A 15,781-nucleotide genomic window follows, 5' to 3' on the forward strand; every position below is an offset into this window, starting at 1 on the left:
TAAATTATAAAAATATTCAAGCAGTTTTGAGAAAAATTTGAAAAACTTCCAGGAAAATGATGAGATAGCGATATGGTTTGTACTAGGACATTTTTTTTCAAGTACTTCTTTACAAATTATCCTTTGACACCAATAACGTTATTGTTAAAAAAAAGAGTTTTGTAAAATAATATAATTATTTTCTTAAACTTTATGTTTTATGTCCTTGTGTTTTTGTACGTACTTTCGGAGTTGATCCCGGAACTTAAAGTTATTAAGTTTGCAACGCCTAATCAATAGTATGTAGATCTCATTTGTGATAAAAGTTTAGAGTATTTTTCCCATTATCCTTACGGCGTTATCACACTTGCACATTAAAATTTTAATGTGATTCATATTAATTGTCGCTTGTGAGCGTCCAAATATGTTATTTGTGTCTTTGAGTCACTTAATATTTGGGGTTTTTCTATTTATTAATAAAGAGGTGGACTTGGCCTGCAAAAATAAGTTTAAATTTACCTACAGCATAAATATTTTTCACATTAAAAAATTAAAGAGAAAATCGCATTAATTTTTCGCATTAATGCTATAAATCAATTTATATCAAATTTTGCGGGCCAAGTCTACCTTTTTATCAACAAATTGATCAAATTTTGAATATAAAATGATTCAAACACACAAATTACACATTTGGATTCACCAGCGACAATAAATGTGAATCATATTAAAATTTTAATGTGCAAGTGTGATAACACAGTTAGACTCAGTCATTTTATCGTTATTCTTCTCCGTGGTCTGCACTCTTTTCTAATGCCATGGTAAGCTTTTCTGAGTAATTGTTCTTTTCTCGTGCTCTGAACCTCACCATAAAATCAGTGCTATCATTTCTCAGTAATGAGTTTCTATTTACTTGATCTTCTGTCTCTCGTAAAGTATCCTAGCTTGATCTATTGCTGGATTCCTACGGATTTTTACAATGGTGTAGTGAAAATTACTTTTGCTTTTTTGAAAAAAAAAAATAACATGTTTTATGCAATTTTTGCTCAAAATGTTAATTTGGTTTCCTACTGTAAAATTTGATTGAAATATGGTTCAAAAACTCAATTTTTTGTTATCCGATTGCTCGAGGAAGCCTAATAAAGTTTTAGACTTTTTTAATATGTGTACAGAATTTCCTATATTTTAAAAATATTAATCACACAACAGAACTTAACTGTGAAAGATTATTTTCCTATTCGTGCTGCTGCAGCACACGGAGGAAATGGTTAAAACATGTTAGTCTAGTCTTATATAAATAGGATGACGATGTAAGAATGCTTACCATTTTTCTTTTCTGCCCTGCAGGATGCTGGGTCAATAGAACCTCGTGCTGCTGCTGCCGTGGGTCAATCAGGATTAATGTAAGTTGAACAGTACATTCTTAATGTACTAAATGTCACAACATAGCACTATTCATCTAATCACAATGTCATGTATAGGTCGCTGTATGACGCTATGTTTGCACAATATGGGGTTAAGATTGCTCAAGTAAGTTCTTACTAAGACAAGTCAATTGAATGACACAAATCAAATCAATACTTAACGACTATCAATAATTCTCAAATGGATTTTTCTTCCGTTTTTCTTGGCATCTGGTAATTTTTTATGCTGAAAGGTATTGGTGACGAAACCAGATTTCTACAATGAGGAAACGAGAAAGAATCTGTTCTGTACATTATCGGAATTAATTAGTCTCAATATTGTTCCGATCGTGAATACAAACGATGCAGTCTCGCCGCCAATGTTCATAGTGGATGAGGAAGTTACTGGACCCAAAAAGGTAAATATTTTTAAATATTTACAATATTTTATCAATTTTCTATACTTGTATATCAAATAATTTTATATAATTGGTTCTATTAGCTTAATAAAATTAATATCCAGTGTTGATTAGATTATATAATATGGTAATGCGTGTAAAGTGGATAATTTACATTAAACAAGGCACGAATAATTTATTAATATGATACATAGTTCATAGGCATTTATTGGTAATTGATACGGATGTGTATTTAAATTATTATTAAAAGCTCATAGATCGGAATTCATAGAAACATTGTGGGAAGAGTTTATTGATATATTAAAATATATAAATTTATACAATCTTCGATTATACTCCGGATATATCCATGTTCCGTTTCTGAATTATGTTTGATTGCAAACCCTTTATTTAAAGGTGGTTTAGTGTCCTGAACAATGTACAATTTCGTCAGAAGCTACGTCCAAGTTTAATTCAATTTGAGAAGTAAAGGGAAATGAAAATGTGTTTTCTAAAATCTGTCTGATCTAAAAAGTGTACCTGAGACGTAAAGATTTATTTTTTTTTCTAAATAAAATTTTATATATAATAATATTGAACAAAATTAATTTTTTACTGACTTAAATTATTATTTTACTGACCAAATTTAACTTTTTTTATTGCTATCTTGTTTTTTTTCTATTTTGCAAAATTAAATAACATTAATACAGTAATTTTAGCAAATTCTGAGATATATTTAGGATGAAACTCTGCGAGATTATCAATCCCACGAAAATGATATTAATTTAATTCAGTAAAACAATTTTTTCCTCGTTACATCTTTTGAAGTGTAAAATTAACATGAAAAACGGTAACTTTAACCCATAATACACCTAAAAAGCATAATATTTACGCTGATTTCGGATCAATAATGCAGGGTAAAATTAACATTTCCGGAATGTTATTTTAACTTTTTCGGATTTCTCTTAGTGCTTGTATGATTTTGAAAAAATTATGGAACTAGGATAAATCTCCAGTCTTAAATCGAAACCCATACAAGGGTTCGTTTTTATTAGGAACATTTGGAAACATTGATAGTGTTAACAATCTGGTGTTATTCTTTTACTTTATTAAATTTAATGCATGATTAGACATTATCATACAAAGCACTGATATACAAAATGGCAAATTCATATTCATTTAGGAAGTATTCACCAAAATCATTTAATTTAATTTAATTTCCGGGTTCTCGTGCAAATTTGTTCGTAATAAATTCAAATAATAATATAAATGAAAACAAATATTTGCCCTGTAACAACTTTTGAAGGAATGTGATTTAATGTGTACAATATGCATTTACCACAATATTTACATTTATGCGCAAAATTATAATCTTTCATTATGGATATAAAATATGATTACAGTAGAAAATTTGAATATAGCCCATTATAGATTTAACTAAAAGATCAAATTATCTGGAATATAATGCTTTTACTAATTCCTGAGAATTAGAACACATGTGTGCATGAACATAATGAAAGACAAGATTAATCGCAGGGATGTCGTGGTAAAAAAAAGTCTTTTAATAGCCTCTCAATTTAATCTTTCTACCAAACAATGTTATTTTCAGGGTATTAGTATAAAAGACAATGACAGTTTAGCTGCAATGGTGGCTGCTGAAATTCAAGCTGATCTCCTGATTCTGATGTCTGACGTCGATGGCATCTACAATAAGCCCCCATGGGAGGATGGGGCCAAACTCATGTCGACATACACTACCAACGACAGGAATGCCATACAATTTGGAAAGAAGTCTAAGGTAAACTCACAAATTAAGTAGGATAACAAATAGGGTGGACAATTTGTATAAATAATTTAAGGAACTTGAACTGCACAATTGAGATAGTTTTCAATTCGATTTTAATGCTAAACGAAAGGTTTTTTTTTTTAATATTACCTTTTCTATTGATTCTGTTTCAAAGTAAACTGCATCTAAATCAAAACTCTCATCTCTGACTAGCATATCAAATGAAGTTCGAACATTGTTTTATAACTAGTTGTAAGCCTAGATTGAGTTACTGTATATAAGATTTTCAGTGTGACCAATTCGGAGTATTTGCTATTTTTTTAAACTTGAAGTCGAACTACGAATGGATTGAAAGCAAAAACGGTTTTGACGAAATAAGTTTTATGTTTCTTGCAGTTCTTAATAGAAATTTACAAAAAATAGGGTACACCATTCGTACTAAAGTCATGAGTTACAAAAACAAAGGTTTTGCCGAAAGTAATGTTGCGAATTAGTCTATATTTCAAAACCTTCAAAACTATTTGTGAACTCTAGAAATCTTAAGATCGGAAATAGAAAAATTAAAAAATATGTTTATGAAATTGGACAATCCCAAAAAATATCCTCGAATCCTAAGAATATTTAAATCGTATTAGCAAAACTTTTCAAGCCCAAAGAGTGAGTAGGGGTAGTCTTTCAGGCTTTACACATACCTATACCCGAACTTTTGCTTTAAACGATTCTTTATGGAGACCAAGGCTTATTGCGGCCAATGGTCCGGCAGCGACCCAGCTCTGTGCCCCATCCGGGCTTTTCCAGGCCATGTTACCAACTAACTGACAGTGGTCTTCTGTTAGTCAATACCCACACAGAGGGCAACAGAACTATACCGCTACTAAAAGGCCCTTTCTTGAAGCGAGAGGTAGGAAATATGAATTTCTTGCGAACAGGGAAGGGAATTCATCAGCTGGGCTATATTTGGGTATCGGATGGAAAATCTCGACAACACACTCTGGCTTCGAACACTCCAGTTTTTCCCATATTCCATTAACCCATTCAGTCAATGTACCAGAAATACTTGAGATAGAATGTTCATATTTTGGAATTATCCTACTGATTAATAGATGATTTTTTTGAAGAGAAAAAATTTTTATCTCTCATGGGGGTGCGGGGAGACCCTGTCAAACAGACGTCTTAACGGTCACCGAATTTAAATTCTGTACATTAATTCATTATAAACTCTATTGCTTTAGATAGAGTAACTATCCAAGAAAACAAATTGGCAATCAGAATTCAAATCAGGAAAGAGGTAAAAGGCCAATTTTAATAAATTCGATGGGATGTCGAATTTCTCGTCCGCCATTTTGAGCAAAAATTTTGCATGACCTTCCGTGAAACCAGAAAACAATAACAAAATCTATTTTTATCTCTGTTGGACTATTTTTCCTAAGTAATTGAAGAACTAAAGTTACTAAAAATCCATTCCCGACAGCAATTTGAGTATCAGTTGCCCAGGAATAAATCATCTAAAATCACTCAATTTGCGTATGATGTATAATACCATGGTAAGGAATGGGTTAATCAATCTGGAATCTGGCCTATTTTGTTCAGAAAATGTGTGACTTATTAAAGTATATTGCCATTAAAATATATTGCCTTAGATAGTTTAGATTTATTAAAGGAATATGGGATAATATAAAATGTTTGAAGCCAGAGTGTGTGCGAAGACTGAATGCCTTCCTTTACCCGAGAATCTGACGAACATTTACAAATAATGACAGATATAACTTTTGATTCATGTCCGTGTATAATACATTAATATAGACCCATCAATGTATTATTAACACGTATTCGTAACCTGAGAATACTTTCAAAGATTTCACGAAATTAGAGAATGGAAAGAATTCCAAGGGTGCTACCTGAATCTAAGGGCACACAAATCAAAAACATTTGATGAGCGTGCATGTACAACATCAAATAATTTTCATTTGATCATTTGATGTTTCATCATGAAATCATTTGCATAACCATAAAATCTGAACAATACTTCAAAGTTTCCTAGAAATATTTAGGAATCCCAAAAAGTATTCACGATTAATGAGAATCCTAAGAATGTACTTCAAAGGTTTCCTAGAAATAATGTAGGTTCCTAAAAGTGTTCATGATTATACTGAGAATAGAAAAATAAAGTCTTTGCGAAACCTGAGAATCTCAAGAAAGTACTCAAAAATACAAAGTAAGGTAAATTAAGCTAATTCAAAACATGCTCCAAATGGAAATTTTTCGCTACTCCAAATGGAAACTACGAAATTACTATATTTATACATTTTCTATACCACAGTTTCATTATTTAGTTAATTTTGCTTCAAATAAAGCGAAATTTATTCATATTTACAAATTTGACTTTGTTAATTTCTCAGAAAACTTAAAAGTGGACCATTTCACCGTCGAATTTTTCATCGATCGACCATGTTTTCCAATGAAAAACACAATAAAGTGATTGTTGTTTATTCGTTTTGTTTAACATTTATATCATATATCTGGCTAATTTTAGTTAAATTATGTGCTAATCTTTATTGCTAGCAGTACGTGAAGTTTTCAAATGAAATAATTACCTATTTCGTGAACAAAAAAAGTTTTTCTTAAGATGTGTGCAAATGCTTCAATTGGAAACCCCGGAGATATGATTTTTTTGTATAGATTTTCTTGCTTTAGATGGGAAAGGAGAAAAGACCAGGAATAAGAACAAATCCTACACTCAAGAGCAACTCTACAAGGTTTTGGAAGCCTTTTGCCGCGGTTTCACTTACACTGTTTGTCTCCAATTAGAAACTTTCTCTTGTCTCCATTTGGATTAATATGTTTTCAATAGAAGCATTTTGCACTAGTGTATTTTTTTTTGCATTTAAGAAGTTTTTAAATTATATTTAAAGAATTTTCACTAAACAGTAACATTCTAAAAGAGTTAAGGAGATAATTTATGTAATTCTCTTCAGAAAAAAGAATTGACCTTAATGTGTTGAAGTGTTGAATCTGCTATCAAAGTTAAAAAGTCTGGAAATGGTTTTGAATTTGGACATTTACCCTATACTTTGAAAGTTAAAGAGAAAGAGTTCTTACGCTAAATCTGAGTATTTCAAAAATAGTAGGGGAAGTCTTTCAGGTTTTGCACAAACTTCTGGAGTAGAATGATATCGTCGATAAATCTGTATCTGTTATATTTAGTGAATGACGAGTTTTTATCCATTATTGGATCGTGTTTTGTATCATTCTTAAAAGAATGCAAAAAGTGGACCAATCATTTAAATATTTCAGAATCGACATTCGATACTTTAAGAAATGACTTATCATGTCTTCCCTAGCTTCGAACAATTCCGAATTTTCCCATATTCTTTAATTTATTCTGACTTTATTGCAATATATTCTATTAGCTAGTTTTAAGGTACACATATTCTGAAAAAAATAGATTCATTAAAAACTTTATGGAAAAATATGAAGTGTTTGAAGCCTCAAACACTACCTCTGTTCACACTTTCCAAGATCCAATTTCTGATCAGGAAATTGCAAGAAACATTATTGAAAAGTATTGGCCCAATCAGAATATATGAAATTTTGTTAGGATTGTACTACGGGGATATTATTAAGAATCTCACCTAATATCCCGAAGCTATTCCCACTTAAATACCAACTTCACCTTCTTGATATATAACAGTTATTTCGGAAATATGCATACTGTGTTCTACGGTAACTCTGAATTTTCAACCTCTTTGAGAGTAACTATTTGAAATACAGAAACACTTTTGCATTATCCCTTCCATCCATGCACCAAACTTTATTAGATTTTGTCATATTTTAAACTCAGAGCCTGGCCAATTTTCAACGGCAAACTTTTGTGCAAAATCTCTCCATCAACTCCAGCTGTATTCTATTAAAGTTTTACTTTGAAATCAATTCACCCAATTACATAATCAATAGAAATGGTGAATTTCACAAACAAATTGGTAAATTGACACAAAAAGTTAAAATTCACAACTTCTTCCATTATCGTCTAAACTTTATTTTATACCATATTCCCCATACAGCAGCTTCTCGGTAAACTTTTTGAATTTATATTATTTACATCATAATTTCTATTCTCTTCCGGCAGCAAAAAAGACAGACCATAGACCTTCTGAATTTGAGCAATGTATAAGAAAAAACAGTCTTTTATGTATGAAAGTTCATCTCCTGGAAGAACTTGATACACCAAGATGAATAATGTTTATTTTTCCGCTCCTGAACACATTTAAGACAAGTACTTTATGTAGCTCTTGGCCATAGAAAAATAATAATTTTAATTTTGTTATACACGACATTATGTCTGTGAGAAGTAAGACAAAGTTTCATCTCTATCTTTGTTGAATATTTGGGCAATTTATTTGACCCGTGAAACATCTCCCATTGTATTTTCTGTAAAATTGTAAGATTCCTCGTCAGATTCTGTTAAGAAATTCCATGAACAACAGCAGGGTGATTGAGACTTCTCGTAAAATTTCACATTTTACAATGTTGCTATTTTTTCAGAGTAATATGCAGTTTATGCAAATTATGAATCTTGAAAGAGTAGATAACTTTGTTTTTTCTTCCCATTTCGGTGGTTTTCTGAACTTGCAAAGCTCCAATGGCATAACTCTTGATATAGTTATGCAATTGTTTCAGAACTCAGAACTCAATTGTTTCAAAAAGTTAAAGAAAACATTAAATCTCGATAATGAAACAGAACAATTATGACTATAGAGTACAATTATTGCATTTTTAAAATATATTTTTTTTTTTAATTTTTTATACTAATGAATTCTGTGAAACTAAATATTGATTCCTGGGTAGGCTTCAAAACACTACATTAATGAAAGAACTAGCAACAAAAAATTGCAATAGAAGTGTAATTTTAAAGTAATTTTTAATACAGATTTTTTCCTTGGTCATAAATACAATCATGATTTTAAGTTGCAACAAAACAAGCAATTAGTAAAGCAGTACTACTAAATTTTCTCTTGGCCTAGCACTTAAAAGTAAAGGAATACGTGGAGAACGATTTACGACTATGGTCGGAAAATCGTTAAAGTTTCCTTTTCCATTGTATTTTCTTCAAGTTTCTTCAGCTGGGTTAAACACTTCTGACAAAAGCATTTAATTCATTTGGAGTTTTAAGAGCACGTAGGGTAAAATTTCGAATTTTAGACATTGAATGTGAAAGTTTGGACGAACCAATTTAGAAGTTCGTGCTTTTAAAATCTAAGAATAATTTATGGCTGCGGCAGATTAGATATTTTTAAAAGTGATCAGCAAATATCAATCTTCAAATGTTAAATAATTTAATGCAATAAATGTTAAATAATTTAATATTAAATGCAAATAGTGCATGAAATTATTAAGCACAAACTTTCCCAATACGACAATCCCACAAAAATGCAAGTCTATAAAGTACTTTGAAGTCATTTTAATTAATTTTTTATTAAGTTTTTAAATAGGTTTCCAAACAATAAATTAATTTACTATCGAAATTAAATTTCTACCTTATTGTGACCGTAAAAAACCGTATTAAATTCCTTTACTTTAGTATATATCTAAGTCCCGTGAGCGTAGAGAGGTGCTGAGTACCTGGGTTGCAAGTCGTGACCAGGGAAAGGCCGTTCCTGCGTTCGCGGGAAGTCGGGAGGGAGATCAGTGGCTTTTTTGCCCTGAATTACTGCGCCCTCCCGCTTCCTCATGGCTCTGCGGGCTCGCACAAATACTCTAGGGAACAGGGCCTCTACCGCCAAATTCACGGGGAACACCGATGTGACCTGTCGGTCATGCGGGCGGTCCTGGAGACTCTGGGCTATATTCACGGTATCTGCATCCAGCGCCACAATAAGATCCGTGATCTCATCGCGGATGAATTAGCGCGAATGGTCCCAGGTGAAACGCTCTCCAAAGAGCAGACCTTCACTCTCCCCAATGGCACCCGTCTCCAACCCGACCTGGTGGTAAAGAACCGGGAAGGGATCTTCGTGATCGATGTAACAGTCCGTCACGAGAATGGGAACGATAGGGACGGACTTGCTAGAGGAGAGGAAGACAAGGTACACGCCCCTGTTTCCCATAGTCCGCAAGGCGTATGGAGCAGCCTCCGATTGCATCTGCGCTTGCTGGAGGCAAAGGAAAATCTTTTGTGTCTTGGGAAATTATTCTATACATTTTCCCCATATAATTTCATCCCTATCAGGATTTTGAACATTCGGGATTTTAGCTTTCGGGATTTTGGCTATCACCGGTTTACACACGGAAGCTCGTAATCACTGTCTCCATGTACGCGCTCCGTTGCTCCATTGAGTTGTATTATCGATTCATGAATTACTAAGGGCGATCAAGACCGAGATCCAGAGAGGCCTGACCCCGGCCCCTTGTGGCGTCCTATATGTGTTTGCAGTATCTTTTGGCCGGCAATTTAACATAATTTACCAGTGACATCCTATGTGTTTATTTATTTATTTAGTACTATAACATTGACCACAAACGACCAAGTCGCCTCTTGTGATAAAGATCTGTGATATGAGGGCCTGTGATACGATTTTAGCGTGTTTGTGCTGTCATCATTTTAATGTGTCATGTTGTCTCCAGGGCCAATGATTATGGTTGGGGGCTATGGTTTGGTAAGGGATCTCAAGAATGAGGACTGGCGAAGAGAAGGCACTGCAATGTAGTTCCAGAAGGCAGTCGCCCTTATAGAAACAAATAGTGCCTACCTCGGCCCAAGAAAAGGGAAAATCCAAAGTACAACTTTGCAGTATATATAGCAGGGACGTGACTTAAATTTACCCAAATCATTGAAGAGGTCAAATTCAATCTCATTATCATCATCATCATCATTATAAACCATTTATCCCTATTGGGGTTGCGGGCCCATGGTATCAAGGTTAACAGCCCATGTCTGTCAATCCTCCGCCACTTCAGGCAGATGAGAAAGATGTTCGGGTTCGATCCCAAGGCGCTCCAAGGCAAGATCCTGAATTATATTTAGCCACCTTGTCCTAGGTCTGCCCTGAGATCAAGGTCTTCTTACAATGGCTTGCATAGCCTTTCTGGGGAATCTTTGATGATAGGATATACGGGAAAAGTATCTCGCATGAACTATCATTGCTAGTTTTTAAACTCTTCAGAGATTTTTTTATTTTACTTTATCATAATATATTCTGTCTGTATAATTTAAACTCATAAAAAATACAAGGTGTTTTTAAAGATATTTTGTAACAATAAAAGGTTATTTTGAAAATAATGATCTTTTATATACAGTAGACTCTCGCTCAATCGGATCTTTTTCAATCGGGCGAAAAATTTTGTTGACAATTTTCATGTTTAATTATGAAGCTAATTTGCTCAAATTCGCTGTATTTCTTCCTATTTTTATAGTAATTATTTATAATTGAGCGCTTTTTGTGGAATTTACAAAGCCTTTGGCATCCAAATCTATCGATAAACCGGATGACATTTCACCCCAAATGCACAATTGAGAGAAAGTCTACTGTAATGAAAAAAAACTATAGAATTGTCCGTAAATGCTTGTGAATTCCTACTGGAGACTTACAAAATGTTAGTAAATCGTATAACCTATTAAAAAAGTTTTTAACTTTAAAAAAGTTTGTACTTTTTCACAAACTTTATTCGTAACATCATTACTTGACGAGCAGTTTTTGTTCTTTTACAAACATTTGTTCGTACATTTTTGTTTGTTATGGCAAAACTTTACAAAAAATTGACAAAATTTTACGAAAATTTTTCAATGTGTTTACAAACATTTACGAAAAAAAGTTTGTTAAAAATCGAAAAAATGCTCTTTAAATGATGATAATACGAATAAATGAGCAAAACGTACAAATTTTTACGAACTTGTTAGTAGGTTATTTGATTCACGAGCATTTCGTAAGGCCCCTGTCAGAATTCACAAACATTTACAAACAATTTTACGAAATATTTTTTTTTCTATCTAATGAATATTTTTTGACTCTGTACAGGTTGGTACTGGAGGGATGGACTCCAAAGTAAGTGCGGCAACTTGGGCCTTAGATCGTGGTGTAAGTGTTGTTATTTGCAATGGTACTCAAGAAAAAGCAATTAAAACAATTATTGGAGGACGAAAAGTTGGCACATTTTTCACGGAAACTGGGCCAGGAAGTGGACAAACAGCCCCAGTTGAAATTCTAGCAGAAAATGGTATGTTAGTTGCTTAATTATTTTCAAATAATGGTGCACATTTTAATTTTTCTTTAATTTCTTTAGTCATATTCAAAGAGGAAAGTTTGTGTGCATATCTTTCACACTATAAGTTTTACTAAAAAAAATATAAACTAAGGGGTATTTTATTGAAGTAGAATTAATATTGTTTTATATATTTTTTTATTCAAAGTTTTGCAGAATGAATGTGAAGTTAAAAATATTAGCAAAATTCATATACATTGTTCTACAAAATATGTACAAAATTCGGAAAATATTTGCGATATTGGCAAAAAGCAAATGCAAAGTAGCACGATAGCAAATACAAAGTAGCAGTATCAAGTTTTTCATGGGTTTGGTTTATGACAAACTTTTTATATCTTTCTCAAAAGTCTAGTTTAATTAATCAAGAAATGAAAATGAATCTACAACCGAAACTTTTCATTTAACAATGTAACAATTTGAGTAATTTTGATGAACTGGAGATTTTGTATGGTTTACATAAGAAATGCACAAACTTTATTGGCAAGTGATTTCAATGTGTGTGAATATGTGGTGAAATATTTGTATGGAAGTTTCTAAATTTGAGAATATTGTGCGATAAATTGCTTCAACTCCTCAAGTTGTACATTCTATAGCAAATTTGTTTCAGAAAATGGAAGTATGAGCTTCCTCCATATTTCTCATAGAAACATTCAACTTCAACTTGTGATTGTTCCAACTATCCCAATTTACTTTCAGCACGCCTTGGCAGTCGAGCTCTCCAAAGTTTATCTGCAGATCAACGGGCAGATGCCGTGAATATTTTAGCCGATTTAGTGCTGTCGAAGCAATCTTTCATCATGGAGGCAAATGGTCTTGATTTATCAGAAGCAGCTAAATCCGGCCTCGCCAAGCCCCTTCAATCGAGATTATCCCTAACACCATCGAAACTCAAAGGCCTTTCTGTGGGTTTAAAGCAAATCGCTGATTCCAGCCACAAGGTAAATAGGAAAAAGGAATGTTTTCTCAGTGAGATTACTGTTCTGTTTTATCCCAACAACTTCACCAAGTCAAATTTTAAACGTAATCTTCTTTTTCTGATTAACTCAATTATGCCCATCAGCTCAACATTTATTACAAGAAAAAAATAGTCGAATATCAAATTAATATTTTCAGAATATGGAAATTTTAATTCAAAATTGTAATTCGATCAACTTAGAGAATTTTTCTAAAAAAAAAATTGATAAATTATTTATTCGTCATTGATATTTTGGAAAGTTATACAGTTTTGTAGGAATGAATGTGTCCTCCGTTGTCTCCATATTGATCAGCGTCAAGAAAATGCTGGAAAACTTTTACGCAAATCGTTTATTACACTCATTTTTATAAAGCGGTATATGGATCGAAGACCAAAAAACAACACATTTGTCCATTTTTTTGCATAATAAAAAAAAACTATTCAATTCCAGCTTTTAAGCACATAAAAGTACAGCATTAAAATTATTATTTTTCTAATTTTATATATTCACCTGTTGATAGCTTGATTTTTGGAAACTTTTTTGGAAAAAAACTTACTTAGTACACAAGACTAGGGGGAGATTTTGTAGCTTCGTAATATTGCAGCTGAGTATAAGTCGATTTTTGTATAAGTTACTAAATTAATCTAACCCTTAGCCATATATTCTAATAGCTAGTTCAACACTTCGTATTTACTGACATATTTGGGAGCCTAAGCCTTTTTTCCTATAGGTTCAGAAAGCAAAAATAAAAAATTTGCCTAAAATTGTAATTTTGATGCTTAATATTTTATGTGTTTTTCCGGTGTTTTTCACATTCCAAGTGTCTTTTCGAAAAAAGGACTATAGAGGATTAATCTGGGTTAAAATCTACCGTGAAGATCTTTTTTTTCGAACGAGGTCGTTTTTGTGAGTGAGGAAAAATCACAAACATTGCCACCTTGGCAGCTCATGAAAATCGAACTTTTGCAGCTCCGAAGAAAAATCAGTCAAAATGACTATATTCGACTTTAGAAATTCCTCGCAGTTTTGGGTCACACCGTGCCCGCCACTTTGGTAATATTTAACCCATTTAACACATTCATGGATTCCATTGAATAAGGACACAAGAAAATTGGGATATTAAATATTTTAAATAAAAAACTCGATGAAAAACACTCATTTCTCCAATAAAATCAGATCTTATCATATGTTAATGTTCTACTTTTGTCAATTTAAACAAGACACCTAGATCAGCTTATTGTAGGTGTGATTCTTTCATTGCCTATGCGGTGCGTTTTGAGCATTTTTCCATCCTATTTGCAGTGTTTTCAAGATTTTCCACATTTCACTTTAAATTGGTATACGTAAAGTGGTACAAGTTGGACAGGACAGTGGTACAAATTGGACAATGGTACAATTTGGACAGGGCTTTTGGCTTGATAAATTTAATACTTCAATTTATTTGTATATTTTTAATGCTAGTTTTATAATTTTGTTCCTTGTGTTTAAAAGCAAATTTTGTACTGTATTTATCAAGAAAAAAGCCATTTCCAACTTGTACCTGCGAATTGTTCAACTTGTAACACTAATTCCAAATTATATCACATTAACCTACTGGTTATTTTCGGAGTCATTGATGTTCAAAACATGTTCTGAAAGGCAGTTTTAAAGTACTAGAGAAGATCAGAGGATTACAATAAGTGTGATTGAGAGAATCATATCTCATCGACTGTCTAAATCAGTAAAAAAAAAAGCTTTTCCAAATGTCACAAAAAACATGTGTCAGTCAGAAGAATTTCATAAAATTGATTTTAAAACGCATGAACCTTCTACAAACGGTTAAATCAAGTAGATGGAAGTCCCAACTAAACACTGATGTGCGTATTTTTGTTTCCGGTGTAATGTTTATCGTGAAAATAAGACGTACGAAGGTGGACAAATTTTGTACGAAGCTGAGCAAACCGGAGCAGCTTTGTAAAAATCGCCACTGAATTTTAATTTTCCTCCACAAGAAATTCTAAGGATAAACACGAATTTTGTGAGATGGAATTATAAACTTAATAATGTAAGACATTTTTTTGACATAATGGGTTAATTGATTCGGTACTGTGACATTAAGTGGATATAATTTTTTGTACGAATCTGCACATGCTTTCCCCACTTTAAAACGAAAAAAAAGGAAAAAAAAAAATAAAATAGATTTTTTAGTTCATTGATTACAACCCATTTTACAAACGAAACGTGGAAAATAAACCGAAAATATTAATTATTATCTAAAAGTACAAAGGTTTTTTTTTCAAAAATCATTAGAAATTGAGTATGGCAGACTATACCGCTTATACCTTATAAGAATATAAATCTATATAAGTCTAGCATATACAAGAATGTCTTGATTCCCTAAGGAATATTCTCTAGGGAGGGCTATTATTAAAGAAAAATTGTTTAAAATTATTCATATGCTACTAATATTTATATACGGCTGAGAACTTTAAGTTTTAATTTCAATGTGACACAGTATAATTTAACCTTGCCAATTTAAAATTAAGAAAGCTCATAACTAAGTTTCTTCTCTACACTTTAATTTAAGAATTATGCATATCTTCATGAACCAGTCACAGGTATAATACCAATTAGTATGCAGCATGAGTATTCTAATTCAAAATCACTGACATGGATAGTTCATTAGAGTGGAAAATGGTCTAAATTCATTGATATATTAGGAAATGCAAATTATTCCTTTTGATATTACAGTTTAATTTAATGACAAAATGTTGTTTGCTGCAATTACATTCATATCAAAGATCAATATTTTCAATTTAAAGGAATAAGCATACAAGCCATACAAGATTATTACGTTGGGTTTTTTTCGCATATCGTAGAGAGATGTAACGTAAACAAATAAAATTTTTTTCGCACATTTATTTTACAATATTAATTACAAAGTAATATGTTGTGAAAATATAAAAAAAAAACATACAACTCTTTTCGTTAAAAAAAAAAATTGTAAAGTTGGGAAACGTTTTGTGA

General features: G+C 32.1%; 1 protein-coding gene across 1 annotated transcript in view; it reads left to right on the forward strand.

The window, feature by feature from the left end:
- LOC129797911 (delta-1-pyrroline-5-carboxylate synthase) overlaps window positions 1-15,781 on the forward strand; it is a 35,476-nt gene that overhangs the window by 10,335 nt on the left and 9,360 nt on the right. Inside the window, exons 4-9 of the mRNA XM_055840790.1 lie at window positions 1,324-1,379; window positions 1,458-1,506; window positions 1,634-1,798; window positions 3,387-3,575; window positions 11,576-11,774; window positions 12,516-12,757. Coding sequence (XP_055696765.1) covers window positions 1,324-1,379; window positions 1,458-1,506; window positions 1,634-1,798; window positions 3,387-3,575; window positions 11,576-11,774; window positions 12,516-12,757 — 900 coding nt within the window. The remainder of the gene's footprint in view (window positions 1-1,323; window positions 1,380-1,457; window positions 1,507-1,633; window positions 1,799-3,386; window positions 3,576-11,575; window positions 11,775-12,515; window positions 12,758-15,781) is intronic.

This window comes from Phlebotomus papatasi, chromosome 1, assembly GCF_024763615.1.
Source record: "Phlebotomus papatasi isolate M1 chromosome 1, Ppap_2.1, whole genome shotgun sequence".
Lineage (NCBI taxonomy): Eukaryota > Metazoa > Arthropoda > Insecta > Diptera > Psychodidae > Phlebotomus > Phlebotomus papatasi.